At 55.0% G+C, this 14,588-nt stretch overlaps 1 protein-coding gene across 1 annotated transcript; it reads left to right on the plus strand.

Moving 5' to 3' along the window:
- Window positions 1–405: 405 nt before the first annotated feature.
- Window positions 406–7,765, plus strand: PDZK1IP1 (PDZK1 interacting protein 1). The gene is made up of 4 exons (XM_069788341.1): window positions 406–611; window positions 4,452–4,560; window positions 6,525–6,623; window positions 7,167–7,765. The coding sequence occupies exons 1-4, from the start codon at window positions 539–541 to the stop codon at window positions 7,237–7,239; spliced, it is 354 nt and encodes a 117-aa protein (XP_069644442.1). The 5' UTR covers window positions 406–538; the 3' UTR covers window positions 7,240–7,765.
- The last annotated feature ends 6,823 nt before the right edge of the window (window positions 7,766–14,588 follow it).

Below are 14,588 nucleotides of genomic sequence, written 5' to 3' on the forward strand. Positions count from 1 at the left end.
AGCAAGGAAGCGAGGGGGGGCCATGCCGGGCAGCTCCCCACATCCCCAGGACCTGGGGTCCCGCGGGGTGGGAATGGATGTCAGAGCTGGGGCATCGCCGGAGCCCCTGGCTCTCCCGCTGCGGGAAGGGGGACTTGGGGGACACCCCGGTCCCGTGCAACCACGTTCCCCAAGCACCGCGGCCATGCTGGGGAAGAGGTTGACTCATCGTTTCTTCCTCCTGGGCCGCTGTGAATGTTTTGTGGCTGAGTCCCCTTCCACGCCCTAAAGGGACTGTCAGGTTCAAGTCACCGTGCCCCAAATTCCCCGCCAACCTCCGCGCGGGAGAAAGAAAGAGGCACCTCCTTCCACCCCTGCCCGCAGCAGGATTTGAATAACCAGGTGTGAGCATCAGCCTCCCTCGTTAATACGTTTGATAATTGACCAAGCCGCTCATTCCTGTGGGAGGGCGGCGTGCCCAAAGCGCAGCGCCCTGCGAGGAGGGGCCGCGCTCGGCTGCTCCTCGGCTCCCCGAGAGCCCACGGCTCTGCCTGCCGCCATGCCTGCCCGCTGCCTCCTCCTCCTCCTCCTGGGGCTGCTCCTGGCCTTGGAGCCTGCCTGCTGCCAGGAAGGTAAGTGCAGGCAGCTGCCTGACCTCCTGGGGAAACTGAGGCAGGGGGGAAAGGCAGGGAGGTGCGCCGAGATGCGGGCAGGCGGGAGCTGCTCCGTGGGGTGGCTCTGGGGACAAGGGACAACCATGGAAGAGCCTCTTGGGAAGAGAAAAAACATCCCAGCTCCTGCCTGAGGTTTCGCTCCGGCTTCACATCAGCGGGCAATGGGGACGGGTGGGTGTCCGGTGGGTTGGGAGGTCTTGCCAGAGCCGGGGCACGGAGACTTTCTACCTGTTTTGCCGAAGGCTAAAACTGCCGTCCGAGGTTTATTTCTCCTGCTTAGACAGAGATAAAGCAGCTCTGATTTACCTCTGGTAGGACTGTGCACCCAGATGAGTAATCTGTTTTCTTAAGGCTTTTTTTTTTTTCTGTCTTTCTTCCTTCTTGCTCTCGTCCCTGGGTAAGCATCACTCCCCAAGCTCACAGGTTTTCCTGTTAATCTGTAATTTTGATCATTGCCGAGGGTGAGGGAGCAAATATTTTCCTCTGCGAATTGCCCTCCCATTCCCTTCCCGAAGACTGAATAGAGAAACTTCCTATGGCCAGGGCATTATTTTTAGGAAATTTGTGGAAGGACTTGTCTAACGCTAGAAATAATGAGGAGTACTTAAAACTCATCTGATGCTGCCAAAGTCCTGGAAAATTCCCTCCCCCTTCTCCTTCTGATGCCCCAGCCCTGACCGCTCTTCCTGTATTTGTTTACCAACTTGCTGAGGATTTAACAGTCTGGGGTCTCCACTGTCAGCAGGATTGAAAGTCTTGCTGTTGCCTGGAAAGAGAAAAAAAAAAACAACCTTTAATGACAGTTCAGAGCCTGGCAGAGCTTCCTCAGAGACTGGAAAACACAGGGGCCAGCCTATGCTTTCCAAGCACTCAGGGAAAATGTATCAAAAAGCAGATCTGTGTCTTCAAACCAGCCGTTGAGCACGGAAACGGAGCTACAGCACGTGCAAGGGCTTATATTGGCCTCAGCACTTCCCTCGGTCTCATCTGTAGCTGCAGATGCACAGACACACGTCTGTCGACGTGCAGACCCCACGTTGCTTACTCTGGCTTAGAAGATCTTGCTCGGGAGGGAAAAACCCATCATTGCCGTGGGGCGAAATGGAGAAGAGGTGGCAGAGCCCAAGGAACAGACTGTCCTGGGAGGGACATCCCTGGTAAAGAATTTTTCCAGGAACACAGTCCTATTTCCACAAGCGAGACTCATCCTTTTGGCCATCCCTCCTGGCAGGGCAGCAAGGTGTGCTCCAGTGGGACTCCAACCAGGCGGTGCCCCCCAGGGCTGCCATCCGCATACTCACTCCCGGAGAAGATGCTATCAAGCTCTTGCTTCAGCCTGGTTCCCATGCCTCCTTTCTTATGCCCACGCAAGTTCCCCATGCCCACGGGGGTATTTCAGCCTGATGTGGAGGCATTAGCTGATTCCCCTGCCATCTTCGTCTCCCCTTGCAGCCAGGCTCTATGTGGTCTCTCAAAGCCAGAACTGCTTGGTTTTGGTTTGATAGTTTTCCTTTTGGCTTTGGATGCTCTGAAATCTGGTGGAAACAGCTGTCTGAGTAAGGTTTGGTTTGCAAAACCAGACAGTACCTCCTGAGCAAGGCTGCTCAGAAGATGTTTCCTACCACTTATCTTCTCACCTCCTTTGCTTGAAGATCACGAGATGCAAATTCGGCGATTTTAGTCATCGCTGACTTCATTCCCCGGTTGACCTTGAACTCCCTTAACTCCAGCAGAAACCTCACCGAGGGCTGGACCCAACCATCCCCTCCTAGGCTTAGGCTGGAACCCTTGGCCCTGGCAGGAAAAATAAACCACAACTAATAAATAACTGTGGCTGAGATAACAGCCAAGGGCAGAGCGAGGGAGGAAGCAAAACGGGCCAAAGCTCAGCCTGGAGGCAATCGGTGTGTTTGGGGCTGCACCCACGGGGGTGGTGGGCAGCAGGGGCAGGAGCATCTCCTGCCCATCAGGTGGGGCAGGAGGGGACCAAGCTCTGCTCTTCCTCACTGCCACTGCCCCGCTGGTACCCCCACCAGCAGTTTGCTGATATGATGGGATTTCAGCCAAACCATGCTGATACAAGAGGGAATTTCTGCCTGAATTCCTCCCGCTTGAGTATTGGCCCTGGGACCTTGCAATAAACATGGCAAGTGTCTCTGCGGGGAGGTGGGGGGGGCTGAAGGCCGTTGTTCAGGGCTGCTCTCCCGGCTGCTCGCCCGGGGGTGCCACCACTTTCCGGACTGGCACAGACAGTGAATCAGTCGGCCAGGCTGATTTCACTTCCAAGAGGAAAAAAGAGCTTTGTTTTGGTTTGGCGTTTTTTTAAAAAAAAAAAAAAAAAGCCTCTTGCAGTAAGGATTCAAGGAGCTGGAAGCCTTAACAAAGGACAGTCCCCCTCCCCAAAACCAGAGGAAGGAGATGAGGACTGTCAGCAGCAGCGGAGCCGGCATGGAGCTGGCTGTGGATGAGGAGTTCGCACATGTGGAACATACAGCTCACCTTTATTGCCGCTAGTAAAGATTATTTGCTGTTTATAGCAGAGATTTGTCTCCCATGAGACAGAAGAAGTGTTCAGCTAGCATAAAGCTCCCCATTCAGATTGAAGTACCAATGCACTCATCCTGGGGCAGCTCTGCTTTGTGGGTGCCGGTGGCAGGGACTGGGTCCGAGGTTGATGCTGGGGCTGGCGAGGATCATCGTCCACCTGCCCCATCTGCCCACGCAGAGGGACCTCGCCTACATGCAAGGGTTGGTGTTTCGATGAGCAGAAAAGAGGAAAAGCCGTGCCTGAATAAAGTAGTAATTAAATCCTGAAGGGATGTGTCCGCATGGACAAGGTCTCCTTTCGGTGCTGATGTGAATGCTGATATTCAGGACAACACTTAAGGATGGGGTTGAATACATCTGAGTGCTCTGTTGCCCAAAAGCCATTGGGAGGTGAGGAACAGCCGCCCCAGCAAGGACTGGGACAAGGTTTCCTCTCCTCATCACCGTGCCCTTGAGATCCTCCCGCATCCAGGAATATGTCTCACAGCCTTACCGCCTGTGGCTGCATCACCACTTGAGCCCAGCTAGAGAAAAATGAATGTATGAAGCCATCCATCCCACCCTGGGGGAGCCAGGGATGCCGTGGTGAGCTCCCAATCACCCACCACCACCTCCCGCCAGCCCTGCCTGGCCTTTCACTGGAGGCTGTTCCTCTGAACACTTCGGCCTTCAATTTCCCATCATAAATCAGCTTGCTGCTCTGGAAAATTGTTGAACAGTAGATTTTACTGAAATCCATGCCAGCAACTGTTTGCTGTGAGAATGACACTGTCCCTGTTGTGGGATCCTTATTTTACTGAGCAGTATTTGGAATATAATGTGGGAACAATGTCTGTGGCATCTGGGGATGGAGAATAAACAGTTTGCTGAAGCCCCTCCACCTTCTTTCCCCTGCCACTTTGGGCAAACATCCTCCCTCCATGTCCCCCAGCCCTTTGTCCCCCCACCCCAGAGTCATCTGTGCCCCACTATGTACATATATATATATATATATATATATATATATATGGGGTCCCGAAGCTGCAAGGCACCATGCTCCACATGCAAATGCCAGCAAAACTGCTGTTCTTTGCACTTTATTTCATTGCTATTGCCCAGGTAAGCCAGCCTGGATTAACAGCAACATGCTTTGCTCGACTTTGCAGGATGGAGCTTTTGGCTGGACATTGCTGAAGCTGGATGGGAGAAGCTTGGCGAAGCAGATAAAGCCTGAAGATGTATTTCTAACATGCGCCCTCTTTTTTTCTGCAGCCCGGGGCAGTCTCCAGCCATGGTCGCAGGGTGTCATCGCAGTGGTTGTGTTTCTAGTCCTGGTGGCCATCGCTTTCGTGGTCAATAGGTTCTGGTGTAAGGAGAAAGTGTAAGTGTGGGAGCCCTGGGGGGTGCTTTGGGTTGGGCTTAGCTGTCTCTGCATGGGTCATTTCAAGCCGCCTCTGTCCCCGTGCCAGGGCTGGGAACACCGTGATCACTACTCCAGGAGCCAGGCGGGGAGAGCAAAGACTCCCTGTCCTGGTCTCCGCTCCCTGTTACTTATTGCCAGATGCGAGCGTGCACCGTCCATCCCTGCTGCTCCCAGCACAGGGGCACCCCCAGGCAGAGCACTCAGATGCTGCCGTGAGGAAGAGCTGTGCTGGGGATGGGAGAGCTGCAGCATCATGGCTGGTTTACGTGGGCACTTGTCTCAAAGGGACTGACCTCAGCCTAGTTTCCTACAGATTTGGGGGTGCAGTTCCCGGGTGCATTGTATCTATGGGAAAACAAGCCCCAAACAGCTTAATTTGCAAAGCAGACTGAGCCAAGTCAGCAGAAGGCTCCGGGAAGAGCTGGGAGAAGAGAAGGTAGCTGAGCCGTGGCAGCACTCTCTGCCCGGAGCCCATGGCACAGGCGACCAAGGTGGCCTTAACCATCAGAAAAAAGCTCTGTGGGACCAGTTACCTCTTGCCCGCTGCTGGCTGAGCAAAGCCACAGGCTGTTGCTCCTGCTCAGGCTAACTGGCTAAGCTGCAGCAATATGATCTTGAACCTGAGCTCAAAGTTAACAGGGGATGAAAAGCAAAGGCGCCCTATAGCCCAGTTCCCAGTTCCTCTGCACTGGTGCTTTGCACCCAAAGTTGCTGGAGTCTTTTTGTATCCGCACATCCCTGCAGCCTCTTCAGGCTGAGGAGGTGGCGATTTGGGGTGTACCCCAAAGTTCAACAGGTCGGCTTCTGCCCCAGATGCATTTAAAGGGTGCCCTTTGGGATGCATTCAGGGCCAATGCATAGTGCAATGTGTATACATATATGTATTTATATGGCCTGATTTGCAACTGTAGTCTTTGTTTCCCAAAGACAAACCTTTGTCCTCAAGCTGGAGGAGCCCCCAGCCCATGGAATGGGAGGCAGGGATGGTGTTTTCCGTCTCTGCCCGTGCCCAGCTGCCTCTTCCCAGCCCAGAGGCAGAGGATGTTGAGAAGGGCTTGAGGCGGAGGATGGCGGCTTGTTTTAATTAATCTGGCCTCTCTTCAGAAGAGCGGGCAGCGAGGCTCGGCAGCCTGGCGCACTGCCAGCTCTGCGCTGTCACTGTGACAGCAGCTATCAGCTCAAACCGTTGCCTATTTATGCCAGTCTGTTCCTCGGAAAAACCTCTGAAATTGCCCTTGGGTGAGCGCTGGAGGAGGCAGGGATGTGCATGAAGGGTGGACCTGCACCCACCCTCCGCAGCTAAACCCCCCCCGGCGCCATTTGGGTCATGGGCTTGCTCCAGAGCCCTGCTTTTAGGCTCCAGCTAGGTCAAACACCTGGTCCCTGCCCCGTAGTTCCTTCTGCGAGTGATCCAGACTCGCATCTGAGAGAAAGCAGCTCGACTTTGCACGCATGGACGTGCACACGAGCGCCCGTCCTGCCCCAGCACTGCGGCACTGGCAGAGCCTCCACGACATTTCTCTTGGTGTCAGTTGGGACCCATAGGGGACTATTTTGCAACAGACTACCTAGGAGGAGACTGGAAAAACCAGTTAACAGGAGAAAACAATCCCATGTATTGACAAATGAGTCTTGCTGACTGCCAGCCGGTCACTGGGAGCACCAGCTCCAGAGACAGGGGCTGGCACTGGGTGTCCAAGCAAGGTCCCTGCAAACCTGCCACAAGGGTGTCTCCCCTCGCTCATGTCCTGCTGGGAAGGAGGCTGAGCTGGCTGCCCAAGGCCAGGATCACACAGCCAGGTCCCTTATTTCCTCTGTAGTGTCGGAGCAGTCCCTTCCTCTCTGCCATCACCATTGCGAGCTACTCCCCGGCATGACCCCTCCATTGCTCTGTCTCAGCTCGTCCCTTCTCCCCCTTCCAGGGAAAATGTCGAGACAGTGGTGAGCGTCGAGGACAAGCAGGAGGCTGTCATGTCCAACGGCCATGAAGGGAGATACCTAACTGCTGCAGCTGACTTCAGGTGAAGGACTTGCTCAGACCACCTTCCCATGGCTCCCAGGCTCTGTTCCGTTCCCCTGGGGACAGCTCAGACGTGCAGAGCCATGGTTTCTCCTACTCGGGGTCTCACATGTCCCATGCATCTGGTGTGGGGGCTTTTATTCTCCACAGGGCTAAGGACAAGGCAATGAGGGAGTATCCCCTCCTCCCCAGTATCTCCCCATCCCTGCAGTTGAGCCCCATGGTCCGTCCACCACCTTGCAACCTGCTACACCACATTTTTCTTACACTACATCACACCTTCCAAACAGAGGAAACCACCCGAAGTGGCCATAGGTCACCACGCAGATGCCGACTGTCAAAACAGCCCTCGCTAGAAATCAGAGCAATTCCCACCCCGCGCTTGGCTCTCCCCCTGGCAGAGGGACCCCTCCTGCCCTCCCCACCTCACCCCTCACTCAACCCACAGCCAGCACCAGCAAAGGTCAGGGCCCCAGTGGTGGCTTTGGGGTGGCTGGTCTTACTGGGGCCGAGCTCACCGCTGTGCTTCTCCCTCCTGACGCAGGTCCAAAGAGAGCCAGCACGCCTACGAGAACACCCTGGAGCCCGAGGAGAGGGTGATCACCACCGCCATGTAGCAGGCGCTCCGGCCGGTCGACCTCCTTCTTCTTCTCACTTTGCTTCCCGCTGTTGCGATGGGCATTTTTGCAGGGACCCTCTGCGCTGGCATCCCTGGTGTGCAGCGGCTCCCCGACCTCTCCACGGCACCACCACCTCCTGATCTTTTCCCTTCCCACCTGCGGGACGTGCTCTTCGGCCTCGGGGGCTGGTGTCCACGCCGGCATCGGTCCCCAGGAGAGGTGTGGAGGTGCCACCTCTCCTGCCTGGCGGTCACCCCACCTGGTTGGCAAGGCTGACGTCCCCAGTCCCAGGGGGGTGCTGACCTGCTCCAGATGTGGAGGGGTCCCTGCTGGGTGCCCAGGACCTCCCCACACCCCCAGCCACTCTCGGGGGAGCTGCTGATGGAAAACCTGCTCTCTTCTCCCCGTTTCACCCTCCTTTTTACGTTCTACACCATGCATTTTAATGTTAGAACAAACCTCCTCCCCTGTATATATCTTCCCTGTGAGCAGTAAAGAGAATTGTTGCCCCTATGACAGCAAAGAGGGTCGTTTTGCTAATCACCCAAAGGACTTTCTGGCATCTCGCAGCACTCCCGGCCTTCGGGCAGTTTGGGAAGGGAAGGACACGGGGGAAAGTGACGTGGGGGTAGGAAGGGTGCTTAGACAGAGATCAGCACCCCCATCTCCCCCGTGATCCCTCCTGGGTAGGTTCCATCTCTTACTTCCTCACTTGGATGAAGCCAAGAGTGCTTTTGTGTGTGTCTGTGTGTCAAGAGGGGAGAGAAAAGGTGGAGCATTGTTTTTGCTCAGCATTTGGGCTGCCCAAGAGCCACAAAGGACCTTACGGGGAGGTGAGCATCGTTTACCAGATGGGGAAACTGAGGCACGGCACCAACCCAGCACTTCCCAGCACTGGTTAACAGGTGAAAGGCAGTGCTCCCTGAATCCCACTGGCCACAGGGTGCAGACCCACAGCCAACTGCGGACCATTCCCAGGGCTGGAGGCTGCAAATGGCAATCACCTACTGGTGTTGCCAGGATGTGGCTGGGTGCTGCTCCAGGGCAGTGCTGGCTCTCCTTGGGGCAGCTGGCCATGGTGCAACTTGTTCCTGCCAGGCTGTTCATTAACCAGGGTCCATTTTTTGCTGTGGCAAGGACAGCGCTGGGGCCACCACGAGAGCAAGGAGCGCTCCCAAGCCATGGCGTTTACAGATTGAAATGAGAGACCTGTAACGCTGTGGCATTCCCTGGGACATCAGTTGCTCAAGCGGTGTGCAGGGTTGTCCCCTTGACCAGCGAGGAAAGGGTTAAGGGGCTAAGCAATCAAAGGCAGCCCAGGGGCTGCAAGTGGAGCAGGACTGGAAGGGATGGGATGGGGGGTTTATAAGAGGGGCATTTTTAGCAGCCCCTGGGTTTGGGGGGAGCAGGGTGGTTTGGGGTCTCTGCTGTGCTTGGGGTGGTGCAAATGCAAGGGGGAGGAGGTGGCAGGAGGAGATCAGGTGCCTGAGCCACCTCTTGCTCTCACTTTCTGCTGAGCATTGAGGCAAGGGGAAATGTTAGACTTGCTGTAAAACAGCAGCTGTGGAGGGTTTGGATCTGGAAGGTGCCCTGGCCTCTGCTCAGGAGGTGCTTTGGAGGCTCATTTGCAGGCAGCAGTGCCAGAATCGGGCAGAAGGGCGTTGGGGCTGGAGGTACCTCTTTGCCTCTCACTAGCAGAGCTCCTGCTCTGTGTGTTTCAACCCTGAACGGGCTTTCCTGCTGCAAGGGCTGTTCTCTGCTCCTCTGCGCTTGCCAGTGACCTTAGAAGCCCCAAGCCTGTCCTGGAGGAGGTGCTGCCCAGCACGGTGCAGGCAGCAGGCTTCTTCCCAAGGCAGGAGCTTGCCAAACACCCTGTTTTCCTACAGCACCAAACCTTGATGGCATTCCCCAAAGTGAAGATATGACAGTCCTGGTGGGGAGCTCAGCCCAAAATGGGCTGATTCCCACCACTGGGAACTCTCTGGGATAGAGTAGGGAACTGGAGCCGGACCCTGGTACCACCATTTGCCATGAGCCACCCTCTCAGTTCCCACAGGTGAAGCTGTTGATGTCTCTAGTGGGTGGTTACACAAAAATCTGGCCATGGGAGTAAAACAGGAGCCTTCCAGTAACAGACCCACCCTGAAAGGCAACTCTCAGAAAAGCCTCATATAGGCAAGTATTTCGAAAATTCCCTCAAGACTCGGCATTGAGAAATCACGGCTCCAGTTGAGGAAATTGCATGGGGTAGAAGAAAACAGGCAGAAGGGTTGGAGGGGTCAAGCCCTTTGGTTCAGAGGCACGATGGCTGCCATCCCCAGCATCATGTCAGAGCTGTTCCCTTCTACCACCTTCCCTTGGGCAGCTGGAGGCTGAGCCAGCCCCAGGCTGGGACCTGGACCTCCCCACTCGTGCCCCTGATGGATGCTGCTCCCCTGACTTTTCTCTCGCAGGTGCCAAACTTCACGCCGGTTTGGAAAAAACAAGCTCCCTGGAGTTCAGTGGTAATGCTTTGCTCAGCAGGGTTTAAGGAGGATTAGTCATTGCATGTTCCCGCCGCATCAGCACTTGGGCTGGGGGTGTGGCGAGAGGAGAGGAACCCATTAATTTTTACCTCTTGGTTGCAAAAGGAGTTAGAAACAGCATCCTTATAATGAGTAACAGCGGGAGTTTATTCCCTGCCCTGTGCACACCCTGAATATGTGACGAATGCCCTAGTCATTCCCCTGGCAGTGCCTGGATGCGGGTTTGGAGTGGAGGTGTGCTGGGGGATCAGTGGGTCCCTTTCCCCATGGATCTCTCCTGCAGTCATAGGTCCAAGCAAGCAGAGGGATGGGGCTTTACCGCTGCACATTTTGGGCTAGCCCAGGAACCTTGATGCTTGGTCTTATCCCAGCCAGTGTCCCTTCAGAGTTCACTTTCCTGGGGAAAACATCTTTTGCAAGAGCCACTGTGTTACCTCACCAGTGGGACCTCACCTCCGCACAGTCTGTGATGCCGCCCTGCCTCAGTTTCCCTTGTCCGTCAAGCACGACCCAAGGCTGGCTGTGTGAAGCGGGCTGCCTTCCCGCGAGCCGTGCAGCTGGCTCATGGCTGCTTCTCGGTGCGATCCTAAAAAGAACAAAAGGAAGCGAGCATAAATGAAATTTATTGTTGGAAAATCTTAATTAGATTTTAAGCCCCAAAGGGAGAAAAGTGAGGTATTATCTGACACAGCTAATGAGTGTTAAGGGTCCATTGTTATATTTCTTGTTTACCTTTCTGTTCTGGCTGATACGGCCCGGATCCTTGCCTGTACTGCCATAATTAGGATATCTCATCTCTCGCTGATAGGGTCGGGGATGCTTTTTAAAGCACAATGCTGTCTCATCCCTCCCCGGCAGGATGAGCGTGATCGCGAAGGCAACTGCTGGCATCCCGATGCTTGCACCCACTGCGTTGACCCTGTGATCTGGGGGATCCCCTCCAGAGCCAGCGCTGTACCTGATAGCCCCCAGGTGATGGGCACCTCCGACAGCCTCAGTGACCCCTCTGAAAGGCCCTGAGCCAACTTGCCTGGGGCCCAAATCCTCCGAGCACCTCTCTCCATGCAGCACAGGGGTGACCGTGTCCTCCACAAGTCACCCCACGCCCACCGGTGAAGGCGAAGGACACCCGTGGGTACCCCATCCTACCCCTCACTCCGTAATGCCAGTATCTCTGAAGCTTGGGCTTCAGGAAGACGTTCAGGGTTGGGACCTGCTGTGGACAGGAAAGTCTCCTTTTGGGCAGAAGATATTCAGGGTGGTCTTTTTGCATTACCACCTCGTTACAAGATGTATCACAGCTTTCCCTCATGGCCTAGGAGGGTGCAGCTCATCTCTTGGACCCCCAGATAACAGGGTGCCTTTACTCTGATGCCTCCCTGATGTCTCCTGAGGTTCTTTAGCCATGGAGGTTTAAGATGTTTCTATTCCAGCTGTGACCACAACCCTGGAGCAGCTTGGGCAGGTAGACACCTTCCGTATAAATTTTTCCAAGGTAGTTTAATTAAAGACCTGCTGTATGAAGGTAAACTGCTGCTGGAAGGACCACCAGCTCCAGCCCTGGGCCCGAGCAATGTAGCCCGGGGTTAACGTCCTGGCATTGGGCACCTTGACACCCAAGCGATGTGATTTGGATCTCCAGAAGCAAAAAGGGAGCCTGTCCCACCGTTGCGGTCCTTTGAGCCAGGGAAGGAGCCCAGCCACCCAGGTGGGAGCCGGGAGCGTGGCACGTAGGGGTGGCTGTGTGTGGGCAAGGGGGCTGCAAAGTTTTTGGTCTCGATTCAAGCCACTGAAAGCCAGAAGTAAAATACCATCCATTGTTGGTTTATACACCCGTAGTAGCCAAACAAACATCCCCGGAGCCTGTCCTTATCGCTTTATTACACCTGCTAGAGTGAATAGATTAAAGAGGATGGGGGAGGGGGGAGAAAGCAGAAGAATCCAGCAGAAAAACTGGGTTTTGGGATTGTTAATTATTCTCTGGGGTCTCTAATCTTTAACTGGCAAACAGCATCACTAACTGTCTTAAAGCCCCTCCTGGAACATCCTGATAATAAGCCATCTGCATGAAGGCACCCCGTTATCTGCCCTCCTCCAGCCGCCTGTGACATGGCTGGAGTGGGAGATAATGAATGTGTGGTGTGTAATAACGACACGTCATTCATGATTATCGGCCTGATACCCAACCTTTTAGCTCCATTGTTTGTGCTTCAAAAAAAGAAGAAAAAAAATAAAAAGAAAAAGAGAAAATAAAAAGGAGGAGGGAAGGAAGAAAAAGGGGAATTTTTGGTGCTATGGGCTGTCCCGGGGTCCCCAAAGTGTCTCCTTGCCAAAGGGGCTGGCTCTCGTAGCATCTCCCAGAGGGTTTCGTGGTACCCTGCAAGGACTCGCCAGTGGATTGGTGGCTGTTGTAGCCATGGTGATGGAGGGAGAGTCGAGACGGCGCAGAAATGTCGCTGACTGGCAGGGAAACATTTGGGGCAAATGCTTGGGCGATTAGATCTGTGTCACTGGGTGCTGCCCGGCTCCTTGCGCTGCTTTTTGCTGCTCTTGAAGCCGTTTAGTGGTGGCTTGGCAGAGGAGGTTATCTCGAACACGTTGCTGTCCAGAAACTGCCAGCATTTGAAGGCAGGAGGGATGTCTGGGTTGCCTGGTTTGACCTGGATAAGCTGAAAATGGGAGAATTTTCTCCTGGTTGCCACTGCGTTATGGCCCTGCAATGCATTGCTGCTGCGAGATCTTCCTCCAAAAGCTTTGGTTCTTCAAACTGCAAACCTGGGTTAAGCGTGATTCTTAACAAGGACGAGACTTTAAACTGTTTGGCTCAGGTTACCTCAATTATTATCAGAACTGCCTGGAAAAATGATCGGTTTTTTTGCATTAAAAAATGACAGTAGTTTCTCCTCTCTTTCCCGAGAGGATTTCCCAGAGTGGTTTCCCCAGGCAAGGTCTCCGCTGGAAGTGGTTGGGGTTTGGCCATTTGTAAGAGTCAGAAGGACTCTTGGAAACCAAACAAGCAGCCTCGGTCATGGCAGTGAGTAGGGTGATGGCCTTAAAACACAGGGCTGGAAGGCCAAGCAGGGCATCGTACAGAGACAGGGATGGGCAGCAGCTGTGGGTCCTCATCAGTTCTAACTTTTCCTGCTCTGCCCTTATCCTCCCATGCCCAAACTGGAAGATGCCGTAGGGACATCTGCAAGTGCCACCTAGTTTCCTTTGCAACCCACCACTAAGGAGACTGGGCTGGGTCTTTGTGGCTAAGCGGTCCCCAAGCTCATTGCTTGGACCGCAAGCCGGAGAGTGGATGAGCAGAGCTGCAAGGCGGCTTGCTTGCTCCCAGATGGGTGGCTGAAACGTCTGACAAATAGGGCCAGTAACGAAAAGCTGCATCAAACTGCTGCCCTCCAACGGCCTTGCTGCGCTGGAGCTGGGGAGGAGGACAGCTGGAGTCCCACGTTTGAGACCAGCCTGGGTCCAGCAGTGATGCAAGGATGGTGGCATCAGCACCCACACAGCCTGCACCCAGTCTCTTGCTGGGGTGAGAAGGGGAGGGAGTGGGGAGAAGAGGAACTCCGTCTCCAGCTGCCTTGCAAAATAAATACAAGCTGCACCTTGCTGGTTATTCACAGCATCCCTGTCCTGTTAGGTACCAAGACAGCCAAAACAAAGATCCGGATCCAGCCCTAGAGGAGTCTTGTTTCTCAAATTGAGGATGCAGCAGGCGGCGGACACAGGGAGTAGGGGGCTGCGGGGGTTTATTCAGATGGGGAGATGCTCAGATTTGGCTGTCCTGGTCTGGCCATCAGCAGAGGTGAGCTGCCCAGACAGACGGACAGGGTTTGGCTATGTTAGTGCCTGCAGTGATGCTGGTGATGCTATCATCTGAAAGCTGGACAAACAGCCTTGCCTCTCACCATGGCATGGCGCGTGTGCAGCCCTCCATGTCTCAGTTTCCCCTGATGCCTACTGAATGCCCCGTGGGAACTCGGAGTGACAAGCTTTCCCTGTGCTGTGAGTAGTACCACCATCATGTGGGGACCGTGACGGAGCAGTGCCCGCTCTGCTGCCCCGCACAGCTGAGGGTGGGGATGGGGACTGGGATACTCCTGGGGATGGGGACTGGGATTCTCCCAGGGATGGGGCCCATCAGCTGCCCTGCTGGGCCTGGCCATGCTCCCTGCCAAGCCCAGGGGGTTTTGCCAGGGACCAGGGAAGGCTCTGGGTTTTTCTGGGTCTCCCACTGCCACCTAGTGATCCATTCCCCACCCCAGACCTGCAGCTCACCCAGGTGGTCCCCCTTGGCCTGGGAGCCCACCTATGGCTGGTGCTGGGACGAGGGCCTGCAGCGGGTCCCTGCACCCCCAAAACGAGCCCAGTGCTAGGGCCAGCACTCACCTGCACCCCTTGGGCAGCTCACTCATGTGCTGAGTGGTCAGTTCTCAGCCTCTGCAGAAAAGGGCTTGAGACGGACTCGTGCTCCCTCTTGGGACTTTTTTTTTGCAAGCTGATTTTGTTCTTGCCATCAGCATTTGGGAGGGGGTGTGGTGATTTCTGTTTTGCTTTGTTTGACCTCAGATCATTTCAGTTGCTTCCTTACCACAGGAACTCCCAGAGGCAGAGGTGAGGGCTTGGTGACCCATGGCACAGGAGGGGTGGAAACAGGCTCCTCAGCCTCAGCAGGGGGCAAACCCGCTGAAACAGCCCTTGCGGCTTGAGAAAACACTTGCAGGGCTGCACCCTTGGGCACAGCCTTGCCTATGGGCTGCTGGGACTCATCCTGTACCCCCCTGGCCCCCCAAATGCAAAGGAAGCCAAACCACA

Source organism: Haliaeetus albicilla, chromosome 8, assembly GCF_947461875.1.
Source record: "Haliaeetus albicilla chromosome 8, bHalAlb1.1, whole genome shotgun sequence".
NCBI lineage: Eukaryota > Metazoa > Chordata > Aves > Accipitriformes > Accipitridae > Haliaeetus > Haliaeetus albicilla.

What these genes read in the sequence shown, in the direction of transcription:
- PDZK1IP1 (XM_069788341.1), top strand. Translation starts at nt 539, where the DNA reads ATGCCTGCCCGCTGCCTCCTCCTCCTCCTCCTGGGGCTGCTCCTGGCC. An exon ending in GCCTGCCTGCTGCCAGGAAG is followed by an intron (nt 612 to 4,451) that starts GTAAGTGCAGGC and finishes TTTTTTCTGCAG; the next exon opens with CCCGGGGCAGTCTCCAGCCA. An exon ending in ACTGCTGCAGCTGACTTCAG is followed by an intron (nt 6,624 to 7,166) that starts GTGAAGGACTTG and finishes CTCCTGACGCAG; the next exon opens with GTCCAAAGAGAGCCAGCACG.